This window comes from Mustela nivalis (assembly GCF_964662115.1).
Source record: "Mustela nivalis genome assembly, chromosome: 20".
In the NCBI taxonomy this organism is placed as follows: domain Eukaryota; kingdom Metazoa; phylum Chordata; class Mammalia; order Carnivora; family Mustelidae; genus Mustela; species Mustela nivalis.
The window spans coordinates 5,801,942-5,817,213 of NC_139039.1; the positions used below are offsets into that span (position 1 = coordinate 5,801,942).

General features: G+C 37.3%; 1 protein-coding gene across 3 annotated transcripts in view; it reads left to right on the plus strand.

The window, feature by feature from the left end:
• Positions 1 to 15,272, plus strand: part of ZMAT4 (zinc finger matrin-type 4) — a 382,160-nt gene that overhangs the window by 219,081 nt on the left and 147,807 nt on the right. For all 3 annotated transcript variants that reach the window (XM_082715041.1, XM_082715042.1, XM_082715043.1), the window contains exon 5: positions 6,752 to 6,979. In XM_082715041.1, the coding sequence (XP_082571167.1) occupies positions 6,752 to 6,979 (228 nt within the window). The remainder of the gene's footprint in view (positions 1 to 6,751; positions 6,980 to 15,272) is intronic.

Consider the following 15,272-nt stretch of genomic DNA (forward strand, 5'->3'; position numbering starts at 1 on the left):
GATATTAACTAAAATGTACTAGTCCTTTTCCTCCTTTATCCATCACTTGTTTGTAGAGCATTTTTCATTTATACAAGAGGCCCCGTCCTCTGCTAAAGATACAAAGAAAATGTACATTTTGAGCCTTGACTTTTCAGTTTACATCAAGTTGAGGCATGTAGCTACAGAAGAGCCTGGAGGACTGAGCTGTCCATCCACACTGACAGCTGTCTCCTCATCCAAGCGTTGAATGGCCCAGGCAAATTTAGTTGTCAACAGCATTTGGAAACAAAACAAAACAAAACAGAACAGTGATACTTGCTAAAGGATTCCTACTGTCATTAATTTGATTTAGGGTAGGAAAAAAGAGAAAAATGAAAGGCTGTTAATCATTAGGGACTGGAAATCAGATAAATTGTTTTAGAGAAAATGCATATTTCCAAATAATCCCCACTGAGAACAGATGTTGAAGCCTGGGAAATGTGTTCTGACTCTATAGTTAATCTTTTTGTTTATTTGGCCTATCACTTTCTCCGCATTACAAGAAACTAGTTGGCATTAAAATATGGTGCTTGGTCTTTGTATCAAAAGATCTGATTGGGCGCCTGGGTGGCTCAGTGGGTTAAGCCGCTGCCTTCGGCTCAGGTCATGATCTCAGGGTCCTGGGATCGAGTCCCGCATCGGGCTCTCTGCTCAGCAGGGAGCCTGCTTCCCTCTCTCTCTCTGCCTGCCTCTCTGCCTACTTGTGATCTCTGTATGTCAAATAAATAAATAAAATCTTTAAAAAAAAAAAAAAGATCTTATCTTTTGCCATTATCTTTACTGTTTATTAATTATGGGGCCCTGTGACCCTTGACTTCTCTCCCTGAGCTTCAAGCTGCCTCGTCGGTCAAACAGGGTTTGGGGACAATGTAAAGAAGAAAATACACGGAACAGACAGCTTGGAATAAATTGTACAGTATCATACAAACTGGAAGAATTAAGTATTACGGATAAGAATGTCTTAGGTGAGAAAGCCACATACTTTAAAAGAAGTAAATTCCTAGAACTATTTCGGTAAGTCCTTTGTGAGGACGGACTAATTTTTTGTAATCCTAAAGCCTAAAAAACATCAGGAATGAGTGGAAGGGGAAGAAAGAAAAGGACAAGGGAGGAGGGAGAGGAGAGATTGGGGTGGGGGAGAGGGGGAGGTCCGTGGAAGTTGCACGTTTGGGGTTGAAAGGCACTCTGAGGCCATGGTCCAGAGGGCAGACAGGCAGGTGAGAATACTATTGCCTGCTGACTGTGTTATCCCCTTCTCTGGCTAAGGACATCCATGTGGTGATCTCACCAGTAAAGCTTTGAGATCTAATTGCTAGATCCTGTCTGGTTTATTGAAAGAAGACCTGCTCTAGTGTCCCAAGCAGTTATTTCCAAAATTTTTACTAATCCCTTTCTCCACTGTGATAATCAGGTGTGACCCCAGAATGTAGGATGGCCAACTCATTCTAGTTTGCCTCGGATTCTCCCTGTTTTAGCACTGAAATTCCCATGTCTTGCTAACCTTCTCGATTCCAGGCAAACAGGGATGGTTGGTACTGAGCCAGAAGCTTGGAGTGCGGAGTTTAGATGCTATGCTAAACGAACAGAGCAAATAGCTTCCTGTTTGAAAGTAGAATTTCCAGAATGATGTGCATTTTGAACTGTCTAAAAATGCCTAGAAACAGGCTGCCTGAGCAAGAAGTTTGAGATAATACTGACTTTCGGTATATCCATTTGAATTCACAGACAGGGAGACTGGGATGAGTGTCTACATTTTGATATGTCACCTTTCCACAGTTTAGTCTTTATCCCCTCCACCACACATACCTCTACCCAGAATCTGGTCCCTGGGTTGCTAATATTTGTGTTTATATTGACTAGTACTCAAGCCCTGAATGACACAATTTAGAAGAAACAAGAAAACTCTAGGTGGCCAGTACTTTATTTACTTCTGTTGCAAAGAGCATCCATCCATCCATTCGTTTAGAAAGGCATGGGATATATACATTATGTGAGTGACCTCATGCAACGTGCTGAGTCATGGAGAGTCTGGTTGTACACAGTGTTACGTTCCAGAGTGAGGAAGTGTTCTGAGAGAGAGGCACACACCGGGTGCACTGAAAGTATTTTTGTCCTTAGATCAACTGAGGTTATTCTACCAGGAAGAAACAAATATAAGACAGAGATTCATAATATTTTAAACTATTACTCAGGACAACTTAGCAAACAGTTGAGAACTTGCTCCTTGACAAACATTATGCAAGACATAAAAGGGATAGTGAAAATGACCCCATGTCAGGTGATTCTTAGAAATCAAGTTTTAGAGACTGACTTGTTTCTATTGTCTCGAGTATTAGAACAACTTGGGCTTATTTTAGTTACTCTGAATTGCTCCAGATCCATGATCTTCTGATCAAAATACTGGGCGCTGAATGTGTTTTGAGAATCAGAAATTTTAGGATTTTAGATATGTAACTAGGTACAGATACCATATATTATGTTTCAACAGATCTAAGACAGCACTGCATGTTTAGAGACATCAGTAAATTCTATTGCAAAATGTATGTGTGTTTACATTAAGTGATATATTATATATATAATATATATTATATTATATTATAATATTATATATAATTATTATTATATTGTATTATTATATTATAATATATATTATATTTATATTATGATATATTATATTATATCATATATTTTATTCACATTTTATTTCCTTATTTTTATTTAATTTATAAATTTATATTCATATTTAATTATATATAAATATATATGGTATTTATATAAGATATTTTATATACACACACACATATAAACACACACACACACACACACACACACATATATATTTCTATGAAGACTATATATAGCCTCTTCTGAATTCAGGTCAGGTTTTAATAAAAAGTGAATCATGAAGAAAAATTTGAATTTTAGCAGTTTTTTATTTTTTTCTACATTGAAACAAGGGATTATGAACATGTATTAGAGAAGACAGCACACACCAGAATATCAAGTATTGAAGTGTAGGTATTATGATCTAATTTCCGTTATACATGCACATGTACGCACACACACACAGGGGTGTAGGCAACCAAGATTACAAGGCGCTGCTTAAGAAATGTCAAATGAATTGTGCAGTTAGTAAAGTGCTTTGAGTTTGGAGGAGGGAGAACTACTTCTTGTTTGGGTTGTCAAGGCCTCACAGAGCAGATGGGACTGAACAGCACCCTGCAGGGCAGGTGTTTAGCTGGGAGGAGAGGGATGATAGACCAGGCTGGGGATGGCGCCGGTCAAGGGTAGGCAGTACAGTGCTTTAGCACTTCAATGTGCGTATGACTTTCTGCTTGGGACCAGGGATCAGAATTGTTATTTAACTTTTATAATATTAATATAGAACATTAGTTGCTATTTTGGAGAAACCTTGATATCTTGGAGATATGGAGAAATTGATCAGGGTTTTAAAAAATGCCAAGTGATTATTATTTCCTTCTGTTCCATAGATAAAGATGTGGCATTTCTGTTATTGCCTACAAAATAACTGGCTCTGTTGCTGTAGGATGTAGTATGTAACTTTCTTTTATATGAAGATCTAGGAAGACTATTGTATAGTCATATTCAAACAAAGCTGGCAATATTTGTATCAGAGCTTCTCAACATTGGCTGTATTTTGGAAACATGGACAGGGTGGTGTGGGAGGAGGGCATTAAAGCATCCTGATGCTCCTACCCCAAGAATCTAATGTAATTGAACAGAATTGGCCTGGGGATAGTCTGGACATGGAGATTTTTAAAGTTCCTCCTGAGTCTAATGTTTCCCCAAGGTTGAAAACTACTGGTTCTGATGAATGAACTCTTGGTTTTAAGTTGTACAGAGAGGAGGTAAAGTCAATACTTAACTAAATTTTTTTCAATGAAAATAAAAACATAAACCATGGAATTTAAATAATAATGAACCATACATCAGTTAAACTGCTTTGTCCAAGATGTGTTTTCAAACCAAACAATAATGTTTGCCCTACTTTGTATTCATTTTATTAGAATAATATACTTTTGCCAAAGAACTACCAGGTTATGATCCAGACTTACACACAGATTTAGCATTATTTTCTGGAAATTGCTCTCTTCCTATATAACCTTACAATTTGGCATCCAGTCAAAGCCGTAAAAGAGAGAGAGAGAGAGAGAGAGAGTTTCTATAATTTGTTCCAACCCCACACTATGTGCTTTAAAGAAATGGTGACACTGAATTTTAACCTTGTGGAAACCAGAGACATTAGAGATTTGCCAAAGGTCACACAGCTCAGTGGCTGATGGAGTCCAACCCAACCTTGATTTCTTTTTTTTTTTTTAAAGGTTTTATTTATTTATTTGACAGACAGAGATCACAAGTAGGCAGAGAGGCAGGCAGAGAGAGAGGAGGAAGCAGGCTCCCCGCTGAGCAGAGAGCCCTATGCGGGGCTCAATCCCAGGACCCTGAGATCATGACCTGAGCTGAAGGCAGAGGCTTAACCCACTGAACCACCCAGGTGTCCCCAACCTTGATTTCTGACTGAGTCAAGGTGGTTTCCACTCCCTCACATTGCTGCCTTTGTTGGCCTTTTTAGGAAATAAAAACCAGGTTTGGTTTTTATTGAGATTGGTTCCGTTATTGAGATTTGGTTAATGAGATTGGTGACTGTTGGAAATAGGAGCTTAAGAAAAATTAAACTTTGGAGCTGTATTAAGAAGAAGCTATAATACAGATACATCATGAACCTAGTGTGAAAGATAAGATTATCTTATTTGATGGATATTCTGTTGTACATCCTCCCTGCCAAAAGTGGTGTGTAAGATATCAATAGACAAAATTGACTCAGATGTTTTGTTAGGGCCCAGATTAGAGAAAAGGAAGTTATACTTCAAGAGGCAACATTCATTCTTATGGCAGGCATTTGATATGTTTTCCACTGCCATAAAAAAAAACAATAGATAGATATAAATCCTCAGAAATTGATAAAGCTGCAGGAAACTTTGGAAGCAAGATTCAATTTTCTTCAGAAAAGTGGGTAGAAGTCCTTTTACATACAGGTCAACTGTGTAGCTTTTATTAGCATTTCTAAGTTATAACAGATGATACTGGGTGGTTGCTGGGGTGGTGTGACCCACTTTGGGGCTTTATTTTCACATGGTGATATATGACTGAATCTGGCAATGAGGCTTTTAAGAGACCGTACCGTTTCTCTAAGTCCCAATAGAAATAATATCATTCAGTTTCATCTAAGCTAGCTAAAACTTCTCTATCTGATAAAATCTCTGGAGAGAGAAGAAAATACTTTTTCAAGGTATTGCCACAATACTAGTCATTTCTTGACCCAAAATATTATTTAGCAAGCATTTATTTGTATATCTGTTATCTAATCTGAGAACAAAAAAAGCCCACATTAAACTGATTTGAAAGCTTGGGGAGTTGATTAAGTGTTTACTTGTTATTGAGGTTCCATATTTCGGCTTTTCCTTGGAATGACCCTAATATTCATGGTTTGCCAACTGCACTCCTACATAGCAGAAAGTACTGCTATATTGCATTATGACTAATGGGCCATATGAGAATTTAAATTGCTTTTTCTTTTGTAAAATATTTGGATTAGAACCTTTTTCCAAAATTAAATCCTATGTGGAACAAAGATGACTGAGGTCTAGAAAAATAGATAAATTTGCTTATTATAAAATTGCTTATTAAGAAGTATAAAAAGAGTCTTGAGAGGTATTATAAGGATCACGGGCCTTGGAAGTTAAGGATTTGGTTTGGAGTCCTCCTGCCTTTACCATAACTAGATATGTCATCATCCAGGGAATGATTTGGCATCTCGGAAGTCCATCGTGTGAGATATAGAACAGTAATGCAAGTCGTAGTTACTGTGAGGATGAAAGCAAATTGTATCTTGTAATGCAGAAGGAAGTTATTTTTACTTTCTGTTAGTAAACTCCTTCGAGTTAGGTTCTTTTTTGCTTCTGGGCCAAAAATAACTGAAAGCTCACAATGGAATGTGTTAAATTAATAGCTGGGGCTGAGCAATCTTAAAATAGTGTTATTATGCCTTTTCAGTTTAGATAAGCAACATCTGTTCTACACTGTTTGTCTTTTGGTCTTTTAAAACAATGTTGTACTTTCAACATCAATTTTAGCAGGTATGAGTTGAAAATAACCTATCACAGTAAACAGAGGAAACTGACAATAAAATTAGCATGATTTTGTCGACTGGTACAATTCTTATACATGAAAGATCTTCTTCTATCACTTGGGCAAATCCTTTATTTATTGGTTATTTCCAGTTATAACATACAAATGTCTCGTTCATTCATTCTGAATCTTTCAAGCCGTTAGTGCTCAATGTTTACTTCAAGCTTTGGCTGCAATTTGATTGATGGATCCCTCTCTTCCCTCCAAGAGTTTATTTTTGAAAATCTTTCTTTTTTTTCTAAGGGATGGTCCCCTAAACTATCAGATTTAAGCATAACAACGTGAGAAATCTGATCTCAAGAAATCAGGAATTTTCAGTGGTATCCCAGCTTCAGAAATGAAGGCTGGCAAAGATCATTTTCCTGCTTTCAGTAAGCTCTGGATTTCGAGCTCTAGAATGAACTTGAGACTCTTCCATCTTCAGATATTGAAGAGAAGTATCCTTAGTAATGGACTGAGTATACTTAGTAGTAATGGGCTAACCTGTCCTGTGGTTCTCTCTGGTTGTTTTCCTTCACAGCAACACCCCTGAACTCACTTAAACCTCCACGGGTGGACACTGCTCCAGTGGTCGCATCCCCCTATCAAAGAAGAGATTCGGACAGATACTGTGGGCTCTGTGCAGCCTGGTTTAACAATCCTCTCATGGCCCAGCAACATTACGATGGCAAGAAACACAAAAAGAATGCAGCAAGAGTTGCTTTATTAGAACAACTTGGGACAACTCTGGATATGGGGGAACTAAGAGGTAAGAGAAACGCTTAATGTCTGCCTCAGAACTGGGCTTTCAGAGAAAGATTGTGTTTTCACAGATTGCATTGATGACTAAGGAAAAATCTAGGCTCATCTAAAAGGAATAGAAGGGAAAGGAAATGAGCAGAAAACTAGCTTAATTTTTATAATCTCCTTCATTTCAAACTCTTTGTTATTTCCATATTTTTATTGATTATTTTTCAGATTGAAGCCACCCATATTTGAACCAGATACCTTCCTTCTGCTTTACCCCCCCCCCCCGCCTTTTTTTTTAAAAAAGAAGGAGAGGGGAGGGGCAGAGGGTGATGGAGAGAGAGAATCTCAAGCAAGCTCCGTGCCCAAGCGGAGCCTGACACGGGGCTCTGTCTTACAATGCTGAGATCATGACCTGAACTGAAATCAAGAGTCAAATGCTTAACTAACTGAACCACCCAGGCGTACCTCTTCTTTATCTTTAAATGCCTTTGCTCAGGAATGCTTTTGTAAATGACGGTATGAGAGAAGATGCTACAAGGGCCAAATAACATTATCTTATTAAAACTTGTGGGGCTTTTTGAATCTAGCCCAAATGAACGCAGCATGTTGAGTCGAATTAATAGCTTAAAACAAACCCAAGTCCCTTTAATAGAAGTATCTAGGACGCTGAGGTAAGATGGTTCCAGCATTTGGTCAATACCCAGCTTCCTTACCGCACCCTGCCAGATGTTTTCTCAAGTGATGGAAAACATGCAGCATTTGAAATTCATATGGGGTTTCACAGAAGCTGCTGAGTAGAGACTTGGGAACCCTAGGGGAGGATCATTCTCGTGGATTCCTTAGGAAGACATATACCAATTAATGAGATTTGATAGGGTCTTTCATCACCAACAACCATTTAAACATTTTTTGGTCACCTAAACATTTTTGATCAACTCTTGTTAGCAGTGTGTAAGTAGAACAGAATCACATAAAATACTTTTTTTCTGAGAAAATACACGTTCTCAGGAAAATTATTTTGCGAAGGGTGCTATGAGTACTTACCTCAAGTATTATATGGGTTAGATGAGCTTTTATGGGCTGGCCAAGGATCATTGTTCCTAATAGCACTAATAACAAAATTTGCAATTCAATTTTGAGAATTTTGAGAGTGCAGTCTGAGTTTAAACTGGGGTCTGTGTGGAACCTGCACTTCTTCAACTAACTGGGCTATGCCTCCAAGAGGGCTCATTGTAGTCAGGAAATGCGCTGGTATAATTCTAGACCAGATAAATGGGACTTAAGATCAGCTGGGTGAGCTGAAGGGGTGGGGAAACCTCTCGTTTTGTTGGTTGAGGGAGACTTAAAACCCAGGAAGGGGATTTGAATGGGAACTAGAAATGTGGGGAGCATTTCAGCCAGCCTTCCATGTGAGCAGAATCACATATGTACAGGCAAAGAGACAGGGAAGCATAAGCTGGCAAATAAACACGTAATCATAAAAGAATGATCTAATACTGTACAGATTTAGGATTGGAAGTCCATTAGTACTTCTATAGAGCTTGATTAGAGATGGATTTTTCCAAGATACGTCATTAAGAACTACAAATAAGAACAGACATTAAAAACACTTTATTCCGAGTTTGTTTTTAGCTATAAAAAAACAACACAGGGCTTCATATGACAGAATGTTGGCTAATTTCATTTCAGAGCCTTTTCAATTGTTGGTGCTATTGCTTTTTCTTGGGGGATTTCTTGTATTCTCTGTCTATGTCTTGTTAAAAAAAATACAGAGTCTCTCCATAGCTGAAGGCCTTCCCGAAACTCACTGTTACTGGCAGATAACAAGTTGGCTCAGTGATTCCTTCACAGCAGGGCACTGAAGGAGAAAAATAGGGCTTTATTTATGTTTTGTGCCAGATATTATGACTTGTAGAAGAATTATTTCTAGAGCACATTCTTCTTGTCTGTTTTGAATTATCAGTGTTGCATCTTTTATGTACAACCACAGTTAATGACTTGGGCGTCTGAATTCTGTAACATCTGAGCAGCTTGTCTTTTATACAGAAGACAAAAAGGGCTGCTCTTTGACTTGATAACTCAATGTGACTGTGACTCAGTAGCACATGAGATGCGATTAGCATCGAACACCATGTCCTTGAAACCAACCTTTTCACCCACCCCAAGTGACATTTTGATATATGTTTATTCAGGCATTAAATATTACAAAAGCTTGAGGAATACAGCAATGACGATAAACCAGCATGCACATGCACACACACACACACACCCCTATTTCTGGAATGCTTCTAATGCACTATCAGTCAATGACTAAGGACTAAACTACTAATTAGTGAATATAGGTATATCCATAACTTTTTAAAACCTCATGTCATGCAGCTAGAGCACAATATGGCAACATAGAACTTCTCCGTTTTTTTCCAATTCATCTTATTTATTCATTTATTTTTTATTATTAACATACAATGTATTATCAGCCCCAGGGGTACAGGTCTGTGAAACACCAGGTTTACACACTTCACAGCACTCACCATAGCACATACCTTCCCCAGTGTCCATAACCCCACCACCCTCTCCCTACCCTCCTCCCCCCGGCAACCCTCAGTTTAGTTTTGTGAGATTAAGTGTCCTTTAAGGTTAGATGGGATCAGGAGGGAGATAGAACTTCTCAGCTTTTTAAGCACTATACCGCTTACTTACTTATTACAGTTTTCCTGATTTTCTGTCTTCTTCCCTGCTCTTATAGATTGATTGAAACGGACATTGATGTCTGTTTTGCTCACTGATGCGTTCAAAATGCCTAGGATAATGACAGATGCATAGTAGGTACTCAGTTATCGCCGAGTAGATAGAAGAAGCAAAATTTTTTAAAAAATCACCTGAAAGCCTACATTCTTAACCTGATAATCATTTTTACTTTCCAAAAAGATACTGACCATATGATATTTTACAATAAATTATTAATTTTTTCTTCTGATTTTTAAAAATGATATCTATTTTACATCTTGTGAAATGCAGACATTAAGTGTTATATAGTTCAGGGGATTTCGACAATACAAACCCCTGTATAACCCACACACTTATTAAGATATATTTTATCTATCCTGAGAACTCTCCCACATGCCCCTTCCCAGTTCATCTAACTTCCCATTCCAGGGACCCTCTCTCCCTGTTTTTTCACCTAGATTAGTTTTGCCTATTTTTAAGTCTCATATAAATGGAGCAGATGTGTATTTTGTGTCTGTGTGTCTGTCTTCTCTTACATAGCATATTGTTTTTGAAATGTATCCATTTGTTGCATATAAAGCAGAGTAGCCCCTTCCTTTTTATTGCTGACTAGTATTCTGCTATATAAATTTCCACAATTTTTCTGTTCTCTCAATTGTGTGTGTGTGTGTGTGTGTGTGTGTGTGTGTGCGTGCGCGTTGTTTTGAATAAAGCTTTCAAGAACATTCTTTTTTTTTTTTTTAGCCAACGTATGTTGCACTCATGTTGGTGAATATCTGGGAGTAGAATTTTTGGGTCACAAAGTTGGCAGTATTTTTAACTATGTAAGGAATGGTCGACATACTTTCTGAAGTAGCTACATTCTTTTTCATTCCCCAAAGCAGCACAAACAAATTCCACATTTTTACCAATATTTGTTTTTTCGGTTTTCAAAATTTTAGCCATTCTAGTGGGTGTAGAAAAGTATTTCATTATGGCTTTAGTTTGCACTTCCAAGTTTGCTAATAATGTGGAACACTTTTAATGTCCTTATTGGTCATTTTATAACTTCCTTTGTGAGGTGTCTGTCTGTTCATGCCTTTTGACTACTTTAAAAAAGTGTTGGTTGTTTGTCTTTTTGTTATTGAGTAATAGGTAGGAGCTTTTCATATATTTTCAATTCACATCCTTTGTAAGATATATGCATTGCAAATATTTTCTCCTAATTTGCAATTTGGCTATTCATTTCCTTAAATGTCTGGTGAACAGACATTACTAAATTATAAAAGACTGATTAATCTTTTTTTTTCCTTTTATGATCATGGCTTTATGTGTCAGATCTGAACAAACTTTTCCTGCCCTCAAGATCAAAGATGGTATTACATGTTTTTGTCTACAAATTTCATAGGTTTTGCTCTCATATCTAAGATTATGATGTATCTCATACTAACTTTTTGTGTGTGGTATGAGATAGGGGTTGAAATACATTTTTGTTTTCATGCATTTACCAAGTTCTTACAGAAAATTTGTTAAAATATTTTCTTTTCCTCTTTGAGTGATCTTGGCACAGTTATTGAAAATCTGTTGATTGCACATGAGTCTCTTTATAACCAAGCTATTGTGGTCCATTGATTTCTTTTTTTCTTTTCTTTTCTTTTTTTTTTTTTTTTTGTTTATGCCAGTACCACATTGAATTGATTCTTTTAGCACTATGGAAGCCTTGAGATCAGGTAATGCAAGCTCTTCAGCTTTGTTCTTCTTCTTCGATATTGCCTGGGCTGTTCTAAATCCTTTGCATTTCAATATAAATTTCAGAATCAGCTTGTCAGTTTCTACACAGAAAGCTTGTTGAGGTATTGAATGGGATTAAATTTAATCTATATATCAATTTGGGGGAGATTTATTTAATTTCTTCACAGTACGGAGTCTTCCAGTCCATGAACATCCTCTATTTATTTATTTATGATTTTTTTTCAAGCTCTGTCAGCAACATTCTGTAGTTTTCAGTGTAAACATTTTACACACTTAAAAACATCTCCTGAAGTATTTTCTGTTTAATGCTAATATAAATTTTTTTTGAAATTTCATTTTTATGTGTTGATTACTGATATAGAAAATGCAGTTGATTTTTCTATATTGCTTTTGATTCCTATAATCTACACATAGCTTTCTACCCATTATTAGTATATAATTAAATAACCCAAGAAATTGCACCTTTTGTATTTTTTGGTATTCACAGTCTTTAGTGATTGGAAACTCTATACAATTGTGTTAGCATTCTTGCCTTCCTTTGCTTCAAGTGGGAAATATAAGTTTAAAAATGATTCTTGTAGATTAGCAAAAAAATTAAGTGGGATTGGCCTAAATGGTTATTAATATGCATAACCTGGTTACTGATTCAACTTTAGTGTTATTTGTTCCAGAAAACAGATGTCTCCACACTGAAGTTTTAATTTAACAAGAAAAATAATCACCCTTCTCTGAATACAGAGTACAATGTAGAAAACAAAAGAAGTCATTGAATTATGAAATTACAAAATTCAATGATCACAAAGTACTTTAGAGGTTTTTATAACTTAAATTCTTCTTGCTAACATAAAACACAGGTATAAGGTAGTTTCTTATTTAGAAATATTGACAATATAAACTATGAAACTATAGTTAGGTGGATATAGATTATACATTTTGCAGATCTTTATTACTTACTCTTTTAAACATTGTAGGGTAGAAAATACAGTCATTTCATTGTTTCAGAGGAAACTAGAAATCTGGTGCAATTCTCATCTGAAGGTACCGAGTAAAGGATCTCATTCAAAAATTTAATAATATTTCTGAACATATAAGCAGATAGTGTTGGAAAGGGTATCAGACATCATTGGATCATACTCCTTTTCCTCCCTCCTTGGCTGCCTTCCTCCCTTCCTCCTTTCTTTCCTTCTTTTCTTCTTTCTCTCTTTGTATCTTTTTTACAGAGCAGCATTCTGAGACCCAGAGAAATGACATGACCGTTTCCCTTCTAAATTATGGCTAGACCTGCAACTCCTGATTATTTTCTAGTGACTCATCATTGACCAAATAGAACTCTGAATAATTAACTCTTTAAAAAAAGAAACAATTGAGTTTGGGGACGTATCTGTTTGTAAATGCATAAAATTTGCTTTGAACTAAAGTATAGAATGGGCATGGTCAGCTCTCAGTTTTCTGGGAATGAATCACTTACAAAGTGCCTTATATAGCTTTAATAAAAAGGATTTTCCCCACGTTCATGACTCCGTCTCAGCTGGAGTGAATATAGGAATGCAAAGAAATCCTATTCACTATTCACAAGGGCCTGGTATTGGGAAGCGAAGTTCTGTGAAGAGAAAACATATTCCCTGAGGGGTCATTAGAATTTATTACTCTCTCTATAATGCAGTTTCTGCCTTTACTAGTGGGAGTGGGATTAATTTCCAAGGGATACAAGAAGCTTATATAGGACTTCAAATCATTAAATTTTCTGACCATGTGGGTCAGAAAGAGCCGACCTATCTGAAAATGAACAGAATATTGGAGTGAGAGATTTTTACTCTTTGAGTTATTTCTGTTGTGGACTTTCAGGTGATAACAGGTTGTCTCATATTTTGTCCCGCTTAATCTTAGTTTGGTCTTTGCTCATATCTCAGGTGGTAAACAGCTTAGTTCCATCATTCAGTGATGTCCTTCTATGTCTTATTTCCTAAGATATCTGTACAGAGGTCCTTGGTATTGGGTCTGCTCCAGTGGAAAGGTGTTACAGGCAAAACAATAACAACAACAACAACAACAAAACCAAATGGTTTTCAAAGGCAACCAGTCCAAGTATTACTATGTAAAAATCACCTCAAAGTGTAGAGGCTTAAAAAAAACAATGGATCTCCCAGTTTCTGTCGGGGCAGGGAGGATCTTTTGGGAGTGGCTTAGCTAGGTGAGTCTGGAAAATTTTAAAAACTGAATGAGAGAAGAAAGAAAGATTCCTCACTCATGTGTTGCCAGGAGGCCTCAGTTTTTCTCCTCATGGTCCTTTCCCAGGATTAGTCTTAGATGCTCCTGCTATGGTGGCCATAGCAAGAAATGTCACAGTGCGAGACATTTGAGAGAGATCAGGTGGAATACTTAAAGGTTGCCTAACATCAACCTGCGTCACGTTCTATTCGTCAGAAGTCAATAGCAGACCCTATTCAAGGGCTGGTAGACCATTAGACACCATCTTTTAGAAAAGGATTGTCAGAGAATGTGGGGACATTTTCAAACCATCACAATCTGTCGGAAAGCAAGTGGACAACTGACCTATGTGATTCCACTATTCTGCCACATTCTTGTAGACTTTAGCCTGAAGAACATCTCATCTACAGTTGGAATTACTGTATGCAATAGACACATCAAGTCAAGGATTTCATTTTTTTTTTTTTAACTAATATCTAACAGAGATTTCTGCATAGCCTCATGAGAGAAAAAAAAAAAATCAGCCTTTCTGTGTTCCTCTGCCCAAGGTCTGGGCTTGCCCTGATGGATATCACGACTGGGGTCAGCAGAGACGGGACATACCATACCATCTGAAGTGTGCTTTCGCCCAACAACCATCCTTTTTTCATCCAACAACCATACGCCCTTTGTACTTGGCCAATCCAATAGGCCTGAGGGATTCCAAAGATTTGGGGACTAAATTAATTGGCATTAACAACTTGGTTGTGGGCTCCCAATATCCATATGAGTTGATAGAAACAGAAGTTCCGATCAAGATTTTAGAAATAGAAAGCTTGTTATATGTTATTGCTCGGTTTCCTCTCTGATTCTTCATTTATTTATCCATTCATTTTTTTGTTCATCTGCTAATATTGAACTCCTACTGTATAACAGGCACAAAGTGCTGGAAATACTACGGTGAGTGAGAGAAAAAGGTCTCTATCTTGGGAAGAAGGCAGAAAATAAAGAAGCAAAATATTTTTAGCTTCTGGCAAATGCTAAAGGGATGAAAGTGGGGTGATGTAATAAATAATGAAGTAGGAGGTAGGTTATTTAAATGGGATGATTTGTGACAGCTTTACAGAGAAGCTGACCTTTTGGACTGTGATCTCAATGGGGGAGGGGAGGAGCCAGAGATGAAGCGTCTGTTCATTCTTTGCAGAGGTGCTAGCGAGTGCAAATGGCCCTGTGTGGGGAAGGGGCTTGGCACATCTGAGGACTAATGGTCATCAGAGGGCCTGAGGCTAATAAGAGGGCTAAAAGCTGAGATTGGGTTTAAATAGAGTCACGGTGGGCAGATCTAAATGGGTCGTTGTGAGAGTTTTCATTTATTCTAGGTACATGTAGATGTTGGCAGATCATCTTACTTGTAAATCTACATGATCCACTTTTCCTCTGCCGATGGGCTTGCTTCGTTTCCACTCTAGGTCACCTCTCTTCCGTCTTGCTCCTGTCATTCCTGTGAATACACCTTTTGCATACTTACTTCAAGGCTACATTTCTCTTGCCGCTAGCTGATTTTTAGGGTAGCAACACTTTCTGGCCAGAGAACCATCATTCATTCCTGGTTTTCAGGGCTAAAAACAAAACAAGACACCCTGGAATTCCTTTAGTATTTAAAGGAA